General features: G+C 42.9%; 1 protein-coding gene across 1 annotated transcript; it reads left to right on the plus strand.

Annotated features, from left to right (window-relative positions):
- The first annotated feature begins 1892 nt into the window (after positions 1-1892).
- On the plus strand, positions 1893-8821 carry LOC138981327 (synaptosomal-associated protein 47-like). The gene is made up of 3 exons (XM_070354210.1): positions 1893-3034; positions 5022-5408; positions 7139-8821. The coding sequence occupies exons 1-3, from the start codon at positions 2383-2385 to the stop codon at positions 7456-7458; spliced, it is 1359 nt and encodes a 452-aa protein (XP_070210311.1). The 5' UTR covers positions 1893-2382; the 3' UTR covers positions 7459-8821.
- Positions 8822-10598: the final 1777 nt, after the last annotated feature.

The following is a 10598-nucleotide window of genomic DNA, read 5'->3' on the forward strand; positions in this document are numbered from 1 at the left end:
AGATGGACAAAGTGAATCCAGTATACCCCCCTCCAACTTCGTTGGGCTGGGGTATACATATTGTTCCATATCTGACAACATTTCACGGGTGAAGCAAGTTTACCTTCAGTAGAGTTTCAGAACAATCATGTAAATTAGTAAGCTTTCAGAACAATCACGTATGAGGGCTTACATGATTACGATGAAATAAATAGTAGACTTTCAGAACAATCATGTAATAGTCACTTTTCAGAACAATCACGCGTAACATACGTCCGGCAGTAAGGTAATAGTATTCTTGTTCAAATGAGGGAGTAGGTCAGGGGTGGATCCAGGGGGAGAGAGGGGGGGGGGGGAACCCTCCTCCCCCTAATCTAACATTTTTTTCTAAATGAAAAAAAAGAAGAAATAAAATTGAAAATAATCGATCAGATTGCACCAGATTGCTCCATTTTCCCTTAAAAAAGGGTCTTTCCTGGCAAAATTGCTTAGGCACAGTTAATAATTGTCTACCTATACCCGTGTGACTTGGAATAATAGGCCGTGAAAGGTAAATATGCGCCGAAATGGCTGCAATTACTGGCCGTATAAAATTTCATCTCACACGGCATCACTGCAGAGCGCCAAGAACTGTACCCACGGAATATGCGCGATATAAGCCTCATTGATTGATTGATTGATTGAAAAAAAATAATAAAAAAAATTAAAAAAGAATAAAAAAAATTACATTCGGGCTTCGCGTTGTCGATCTGTCCCGAAAAGAAATGTGTCTAAGTTACAAAATATAGTCATCTCAGTATCCAACTGCATTACCTCTGTTTCTTTGCTTGCTCAGAACTTATCAGAGTGGTTGCGGCATTCATCAAACAAGATCATACACATTAAAATATTGTCACTTCCTACTCATTGAATGATTTACTCATTGTATCTAATTATTTATGTTAAAGACCAACACAAAATTGCAATCATTTAATAATGTCACTGATATAAAGTATTCTACCCGATCTGAAAAAAAAAGAAAATCATAAGTGCATGATTCAGATCGTCTTGTAATTCGGTATGTTTCCAGTTAATCTCTTTCTATCTCACAATTCCTTTACTAGTTTAGGCTATTTTGTAACACGGCCACGCCAAAACATTGTTGGGTCCTTTTGTACCTGTATGACATCACACATTTTCAAGGATTTGTTTGCTAACTTCTTGTTTCTCTATTTGTTTAATGAGAGCTCCCATTTGCATTCCTTCCTTTGTCTGGCACTTATGTCATCAACTATCTCCATCCATTTTAGCGGTTTAGAGAGAGAGAGAGGGAGAGAGAGAGAGGGGGGAGTGTGTGTGTGTACGGTGTGTGTGTGTGTGTGTGTGTGTGTGCGGCGTGCGTGTGTGTGTGTATGTGTGTGTGTGTGTGTGTATGTTCGTGTGTGTGTGTGTGAGAGAGAAAGAGAGAGAGGGGGGGGGGAGAGAGAGAGAGCTGATCTATTATGTCTTGATTCCCTCATTCCGCAATTTTAGTTCTTTTGTTACAGTTGTATGGTGTAGAACTTGGAAAGCTTCATGACATACCTATGGTGCGGTTTTATGGTCGTTTAACTGTCCATCGGTGAACCATGTAATTATTTCTCTTCAACGATTTACTCGGTCTCTACTGACAACTCTAGGCTCCACAAAACACGACTTTTTCAGTTCAGAAATGTCTGTCTCGCCCCCATAAATTGAAACACAAATTTGAATACATCCATCATTGTCTGTTACACGCGCGCGCGCACATACACATACACACACGCACATATACACAGAGAGAGAGAGAGAGAGAGAGAGAGAGAGAGAGAGAGAGAGAGAGAGAGAGAGAGAGAGAGAGAGAGAGAGAGAGAGAGAGAGAGCTCCGAGGAATTAGCCCATGGGACACAACTCTTGATTGGCACTCTCCTCTGTTGGAGTTAAATTTGACAGCTTACTTTCATTTCCGCTGTAAACAACGAATCGTGAGGATAATTTTGAGGCTTTTTTTGTCAGTGTAGTTGCGTAGGCATTTCACGATTTATATCATGTTGACCTAATATTCATAGACTCATTGTTGTAGGCAGTCAAAATAAAACAAGAAACGCAGCGTTACAGTTTGAGCAGCAGTAAATTGTGAGTAATATATTGTCACAAGGCTGATTTTCGATTTCTATGTCAGTATGTGTGTGTCCACTACACTGTGATGATTGCCGATTGATACCAAACATGAAATGTATACCCCCTTTCATTAGAATGTAACCTGTGAGCTCAGTCATAAACGATAGTATGAGAATAATATGACTTGACTGATATTCTGGTGTCTTCGAAGTCAGTATATCTCGTACTCGCAGTTAAAGCACAAACCACATCAGACTGTCATTTAGGTAAAAAGGACGGAGCACCATGAGCTTCAAAATTCGGAGCTGGAATGTGAGCTACTACAAGAATGACCAGGGCCAATGGGTCAATGGTCTGCTGACTTGTGCCCCAGTGAGTCTCACATTCCACATTCAACCTGAACCGTTGTCAGGGAAACCACACGAGGGAGGTTCACAGCTTAAAGAAGATGCCGACCACAAAACCACCTCACCCACACTGCAGATCCGGTATTCAGACATCAGACAGGTGCGGAAGGCAAGATCCATGCTGATCTACCCTGCAGTCACTGTGGAGACTTTCGGTGGTGCTGTCCACTGGTTTTCATCCCTGCCTGACAAATACAGCGTCTACAACATTCTGCATCACTTCGTGCACCACGCACTTACACACAGCAAAGGTCAAGATGGCAGGACGCCCCTCACCAACCCAGCCACTCAAACTGAGCTGGGGAAGAAACTGCTCAGGAGTGCGGAGGACTCGGAGCGGACCCTAGCAGCTGCGGCCGGAGAGCTGCACTCACAGGGACGCCAGCTGGACGGGGCGGCAGTTGACCTTGTGGAGATCCACGGAGACCTTGACGTCGCTGAGCGGATTCTCTCCGGCCTCAACAGCTACCTGGGTCAGTGGAAACTGCCTAAACAGTACCAGCAGGAGGACATTGTGGTCATCGGTGAAGGTAGGCTGCTTTTGTGTAGACGTTGGTATCAATCTGTGTGTGTCTGTGCGTGTTACTTCTTCTTCTTCTTCTTCTTCTGCGTTCGCGGGCTGAAACTCCCACGACTGCACTCGTGGTTTGCACGAGTGGAATTTTTACGTGTATGACCGTTTTTACCCCGCCATGTAGGCAGCCATACGCCGCTTTCGGAGGAAGCATGCTGGGTATTTTCGTGTTTCTATAACCCACCGAACTCTGACATGGATTACAGGATCTTTTTCGTGCGCACTTGCTCTTGTGCTTGCGTGTACACACGGGGATGTTCGGACACCGAGGAGAGTCTGCACACAAAGTTGACTCTGAGAAATAAATCTCTCGCCGAACGTGGGGACGAACTCACGCTGACAGCGGCCAACTGGATACAAATCCAGCGCGCTACCGACTGAGCTACATCCCCGCCCTGTGCGTGTTACATTTATGGCTACCTATATTTATTGTCAGGTAAGTTTCTTGAAAAAATATTTTCGCACTATAACTTTTTTTTAGTGTTTAGATCTTTTCTTTTTTTTCTTCAGTATATAAATATATATATATATACTAGAGGAATACCCGGCTTTGCCGGGGTGAATCGCGAGACAGAGACAGACAGCGTGGCGGTTCACCACAATCACCTTTGAAGGCGAAGTCCTCTCAAACGGGATTGAGAATTTTAGAGCTTATTTCTAAGCCCTATATTATCTGTTATGGCTTCTCAAATGCCAGAACATACAGACAGACAAAAACCGCCAGACCCCATCACAAACAGAACTCTACAATCCACAGGTGTTGCCTCCACACTCACACACACACACAGACACAGACACAGAAGCTGTATTATATATCTATATATAAATATATAGAGATAGATGACAGTGGAATTTTCGATAAATAGATTCGACCTTTGCACTTTTACAGTGAGGACAACTTACGGGTACATGCAAGGAAAGCCCACAACTTCTAAGGCGAACAACTCTGCAGAGTCTGCTGTGAAGGGCGACGGTAGTCTCCCTGTCACACTCGACCCCCTTTGAATGAACTTAGGTCCCTCCCAGGTGGAATGGGAACAGCACGAAAATGATTCAGTGGCCTGAAAAATTTCATGTCGAGTCCCATCGCTGTTGACGACGCCAAATGTAACCGAGTGCCAAAACACCACAATCACCTTTGAAGGCGAAGTCCACTGAAACGGGATTGAGAATAACTGTTATGGCTTCTCGAAGGAAGGCCTGAACATACAGACACACCAAAGCCGCTAGACCACATCACAAACAGAACTCTACAATCCACAGGTGTTGCCCACACACACACACAAACACACACACACACAGAAGCCGTATCTATATGTATATCTATATCTATAAATATATAGAGATAGATGACAGTGTATTTTTTGCGTGGCTATAAATTGATTCGACCTTTTCACTTTTACAGTAAGGACAACTTACGGGTGCAATCGTGACATTCTAAAAATAGTAACGTAGTAACGGGAATATGGATTGACGCCACACGAAGGAAGGGAGATAAACGCTGAAAACACTGGAGAAGATAAGGAAGAGTTACTGGGAATGGATCCAGAGAAAAACAGAGAAAACCAAATTCGGTTCAGCGCTGCGCGCTGAGAGCACGTGTTGAAATATCTCATCGACCAGGTTGTGTCCCGGGTGTACCTGAATATGCCCACCAAATTTGAAACAGATCCATCGAGAACCTTGGCCGCGCATCGCGGACAGACACACAGACACACAGACACAAGTCGTATATATATATATAGATGTAAACATTTTTTATTACCATTTACATGTATGCCTTCACAGGAGTAGGGTTTGTTTGTGGTTCCATGGATGAAAACAGCGCCCCACAGTTTCCATCCTGTTTTTATTCATTTTAGCATGACTTCATTCAGGGATTCATCAACACCAACAATCAGACAAGTACAAGTTTATCTAAACAAGTTACTCTCTTTCACCAGACGACATTCCCTCAGACCACGACCTGGAAGTGTTGAGTTCAGAGTTGTCCAAGGAACAGTGGAGCTGCCAGCAGCTGTGCATCCTTCGTGTGGCCAACACGTCCCTGACCCTCCTCGACCTTCGCCAGCGCCCTCTGCACACCTTTCGCTGGACGGAGCTGTCGCGCGTCTTTGTGGTCAGTCCCTGGGAGGTGGTGCTGACCAATCATGTGGCTGGACAACGGGACGTGAGCGTGTCTGTGGTCAGCGCTGCATTGCTACCTGTACTGCGCCTGTTGCAGAGGAGGGTTTCTCACCTGGTGGACTTTCAGGCGGTGCCGAGGGAGGCGTTGGACTTGCAGTCTGACAAAGATGATAGTGATGGAGATGATGTGAAGACGTCTGCAGGTGAGTGTCTTGTCTAGTATTGAGGAATGTGTGTTTGTTGTGTGTGGTGTGTGTGTGTGTGTGTGAGTTTTCATGCGTGTGCGTGTGTATGTGCGCATGTGTGATTGTTTAAAGAGTGTGCGCATGATGTGTGAGTGTCTGTTCACGTGTGCATTTGTTCGCATCGGCATGTGTGTGTGTGTATGTGTGTGTGTTTTGTGTATGTGTGTGTCAGTTGTCTGCCATCAATGTGTGTACATGTATTTTCACAAGTGTAGGGGATGGCACGCATGAGTGATTAAACGTGTTACCGCATGAATTGTGGTAGGGGTGGGGTTGAGGGATTATTTTGTGTGTGCATTATCTTGAATTATTGGTGTTACAATGTACTTCAAGGTTTATTCCCACTGAGGTTTGTATCCTCACTTATTAGTTATTATTTGACTGAAACTCTGAACATTACAAAGTTAATTGTAACAAATGTAGCTGCATGATGACAATAGACGAATTACGATAATAACTCTGTCTGGTTTGTATGGGTTGTGAAAGAGTAAATGTGACCCATTCTCACAAACGGGGGCCTAAGTCGCAGCGAGCCGTTCCGAGCTATCGGCTGGGAAAGGCAGTGAGGGCCTACTTGGGTGATTTTCATTTTTTTGCATTTCTGACCTCTTTATACCCTAATCTTTCATATTCCGAAATATTTTGTTGAGTTTTATTATTTAAATGTGTTAATTATGTCTTCAAAGACACAAATTCGCTCACAAGACTATAATTAGGGAAGGAAAAAATCGCGATTTTCTCAAAATGGCGTCCTTGAACATGGTCCGGTTGTAACTTACTTAACTTCCGCAATTTTTTTCACACAAACTTCTTTTTGGTATCAAATTAAAGCTTATTAAATGCAGTTTCCAGTGATATGCATAACTCCAAATATCCAAATTCCGACTTAGGCCCCCTTTTGTGAGAACGGGTCACAAATACCCTCGCTTTTACTTGCACAAACTTTGGAGGGCCCAACGACTAGCAAGGGCTGTGTCAAAAACATGTAGCCAGAAGCATGTGGAAATGTATTTGTCAGAGAAAAAGCAAGGGTATTCACTCTTTCACAACCCATACGAACCTGACAGAGTTCTTTCCCGAAAATCATCTACAGGGTGACCCCCCAAAAAGAGTACCCAAACAAAACGTCATAAATTGAACAAAAATAAAGCAATCTTCATAAAATGTATTTACACACGCAAGTAGCCTCTGCATGATTTGCACAGAAAATTTTAGCGTTCTAGCTTGTCTTTCAGGAAAGTTATGCTCATTCTACAGAACATGTTCCAAATGGCCTCCCCCGGATTTAAATCCCCCAGATTTCTATCTGTGGGGGTTCCTGAAAGACAACGTCTACAGGAACAACCCACAGACAATCACAGAACTCAAGAGAGCCATCACAACAATTGATAACTTTGCGCGGCGAGTTCCAGTTTGCCTGCAGCGGCACGGAGGCCATTTGGAGCATGTTCTGTAGAATGAGCAAAACTTTCCTGAAAGACATGCTAGAACGCTAACATTTTCTGTGCAAATCATGCAGAGGCTACTTGTGTGTGCAAATAAATTTTATGAAGATTGCTTTATTTTTGTTCAATTTATGATGTTTTGTGTGGGTACTCTTTTTTGGGGGGTCACCCTGTATTTAACATCATGTCAGCTGGTACACATGAATCATTGATCCTAAAACCATGTTGCCTCATTATTTACAGGACAGACAAAAACAAAATCAACTGCACATTCCACAAGTTCACAGCAGCGTTCAGGACTCGGAGACACAAGCTACAAGTCCAAAGGAGGCCCAGGGGACTCTAGTGTGCAGCTTCAGAAAGGGAGGCAACAGCGGGAGGTTGTAAGCGAGACAGAGTTGCTGGCCCTGCACAGCAAGCTTGGAGAGCTGAAGGTGATGGCTACTGCCGTAGGAGAAGAGCTGGTGACACAGAACAAGGCCCTGGATGACATGATCGTGTCTGTTGATCATGCTGACTCTCGTGTAAAGGAGGGTACACGTCGTGCTAACAGGCTTATGTGAATGGTGTTAACATTGTGCTTGCAACATTTTTGCTCATTTCGTGTGATCGGCAAAACGCCTGGGATAACATCACACTTAAACAGCCAGATACTCGAATGGATAGATACCGCAATAATCAATAAGTTATGGTAAAAAGTGAGATTTTCATGCATTTCCGGAGTTATGCTCGACACAGACCAACACAGACCATAAAAACCCTAATAGGGAGGTAAAGCAATGTTAACGCAATGCTCTGGTGACACCAAAAATAACAGATCGGCCTCTGATTTCGCGTAATGGGCAGCGTTTTGCCATTTACGCGAAATGGGCAAAAATATTGCCGATTCCGGGAATTCGGCAGTTCCGTGAATTCGGCACGACATATGCACTGATATTCACATAACACACTGGTATGACAACAGCAGTAGCAATCCTGATTATAATTATTCACTTGAAGTCATAACTACTGCTTCTCAATAGATAGTGCTAATCACAAAAAGATATTTCCTAAAAAATTAGCAGTTCCGAAAGGGGTAGAGCCTTGCAGATTTTGTGCCAGTGAGCGAGGCTTTCTTTTGCTGTACAACTACAATACCCCGTTTACTTCATACTTCAGCTGTATTATGGACAGTCCTAATTAGTAATTAGATGATCAAGTAACCACCACAGATGTGTCTGACAGGTTAACCGACCAGTGGATTAGTTAGTGGGGATTTTCCGATTTTTGTGTATTAAATACTTGAAATTTTCATTGGACAACATATCTTTTGGTATGGATATATGTAAATTCGAAATGCTTTTACTGAATCGTTAATTATGTAACATGCAGTAGGTCAGAGTGTCTGTGTAAAGTCGTGCAGCATATTGTTATTTTAGCCAAGATCAATGCATACCACAGGCTCATTTTTACTGGGTATCATGAAACTGACCTGCATGTAATGATTGATGGTGAGACCACAGTGTTTATAACTAATGTGGACATTTTTGGAAATAATTGCTTACCTGAAAGATATGATACTTCAAACAGCAAGGTCATCAATCACACTTTTTTGTTTGGATAAAGGTAAAATATGTGATGTGATAATTGATGGGCAGGTGTGACTGTAGCCCTGATTATGAGACAGACATGCACTGATTGTGAATGATTTATTGATTGCTGTGAAGCAGCTATTTTTATGGCCAAACCAGGTGCTTCCCAGATAACAAATGTTTGTTTGTAGAGTCAGTGATTGGACTTGTACACATCACCACTGATTAACTATTGTATGTTTTGACTGATGTCCTTTGTTTATTGGAGTGAGAAAGTAGAATTTGACTGTAAGTAAGATAGAACAGTTGTGTGTCTATGAATGAGTCATACCATCAAGTAAAGTGTAGAAAGGGCTTTGAGTGAGGGGGTATATATATTTGTGTGCGTGTGTGTGAGTCCAAGGGGGCATATTTGTGTGTGTCTGTGTGTGTGTGTGTGTCAAACTGTTTTTTTAATGTGCAATTGTGTGTGTGTGTGAGTGCCTAACAACCTGTCTTTTTGTCCGTTCCTTTGTATGCATGTGTGTGTGTGTGTGTGTTAATGTCTGTGTGTTTTGTCTTGTACGAAGATGTAGAGGTAACCCCAGATATGCAGCTTGAAGATATGTAAATTTACACTGATCACTCATCTGATTACATAAATCTAAGCCTCGTATGTCACACATAGAATTTTCCATGGAATACTAATGAGGTAGAGGTACCCTAATGACCCCTCAGGCCTTTTCTGCATTCTGAGCTCATGATGGATGAATACAAATTTGTTTGGCATAGGGGAAGCAGAAAGAGAAGGATGGAGGAAGGTGAAAATGAAACCAAATCTTGATGCGATTAATAAAGAAAATTTAAAAAGGTGACGGTTTGGTTATTTTCTTTTTACAATATAAATATTGTTTTCCAGGGGTGGGACTTTTCTGCGAATCCGCGGTTTTCCGCGGACACCACTTTGGAATTCCGCTGGAGTAATCTATTTTTTCGCGTCCCATTTCATCACAGTATCTATAACTTGTTGACTGAATGATATGGAGAGAAGTGAAGATGGAACAGAACACTGGAGGCTTGAGAGTTAAATTGTGCTGACTGAAAACTCCTGATAACTAATAGTCATTTTGAGCTTCAATGCATTGAATCATACTATTGGCAGTATTGGATTATGGATACATGGTTCATTATGTAAGTATGCATCATTACAATGATACCATTGTTGTGTGAAATTTTGTTTTTGTTTTTTTGGGGGGGGGTGTGTGTGTGTGAGAATGTCTTTTTTACCTGATCCAAACGAGTTGAATTTTAGTCTCAGAATGCACCAGATTGCACAGATTTTAATGTACCATTTAAAAAATGTTCGGGGGGGCATGCCCCCGAACCCCCCCAGAAAAAAGGGATTTCCTCTATTTTCATCACAAGAGAGTCCCACCCCTGTTTTCGAAAAAAAAAAAAAAAAATGAAACCCCTCAATGTAATACATAACCAAAATCAACAGCCTTACTGCTTGTTTGTGGGAGTGGGGCTTTTTATGGCTCAATTTCTTACAAAGCCACTATAGCGGCTTTTGATAAATCAAGTCGTCAGGAAACTGAAACTCCTAAATAGAATTAGTTTAATTGTACAAGGATGACATATTAAGAATACAGAGGTCACTTCTACTGTAGAGCCGGGGGGGGGGGGGGGGGTGGGGGGGTGGGGGGGGGGGGGTGGGGGGGGGTGGGGGGGGGGGGGAGAGCTAGAGAGAAACTGAGTGAGAACACACAGAGGGAGAGAGAGAGATTCTTGACTGTAAGTAAGATAGAACAGTTGTAAGGAGGGTAATGGCATAAGCAAAGAGGTGCTTTTTTTACATCCAGCCCTCGCCCATGAGAGGGGGTGGGGGTGGGGGGGGTGGGGGGGGAGAGAGATAGACAGACAAAACTAATAACTTCGGATATTTTACTCCTCAACAAAGAAGAATGTGAGATGGTAGGTTTATGTGACGCGTCTGACAAATCGCTCTTGTTGTTTTCCTCAAAGTCTGATCTGTGGTATTTGCAATGTAAACGTTTCCGACATGCAAATTGGGTAACATTCTTTATGTGAGTGGCGGGCGGCCATGGTTGAGTCTTTGGGTTCATGCTCTTATGTCACGAGTTGTGTCCCTT

This window comes from Littorina saxatilis, linkage group LG12, assembly GCF_037325665.1.
Source record: "Littorina saxatilis isolate snail1 linkage group LG12, US_GU_Lsax_2.0, whole genome shotgun sequence".
Taxonomy (NCBI): domain Eukaryota; kingdom Metazoa; phylum Mollusca; class Gastropoda; order Littorinimorpha; family Littorinidae; genus Littorina; species Littorina saxatilis.

What these genes read in the sequence shown, in the direction of transcription:
- LOC138981327 (XM_070354210.1), top strand. Translation starts at nt 2,383, where the DNA reads ATGAGCTTCAAAATTCGGAGCTGGAATGTGAGCTACTACAAGAATGAC. An exon ending in CATTGTGGTCATCGGTGAAG is followed by an intron (nt 3,035 to 5,021) that starts GTAGGCTGCTTT and finishes CTCTTTCACCAG; the next exon opens with ACGACATTCCCTCAGACCAC. An exon ending in TGATGTGAAGACGTCTGCAG is followed by an intron (nt 5,409 to 7,138) that starts GTGAGTGTCTTG and finishes CATTATTTACAG; the next exon opens with GACAGACAAAAACAAAATCA.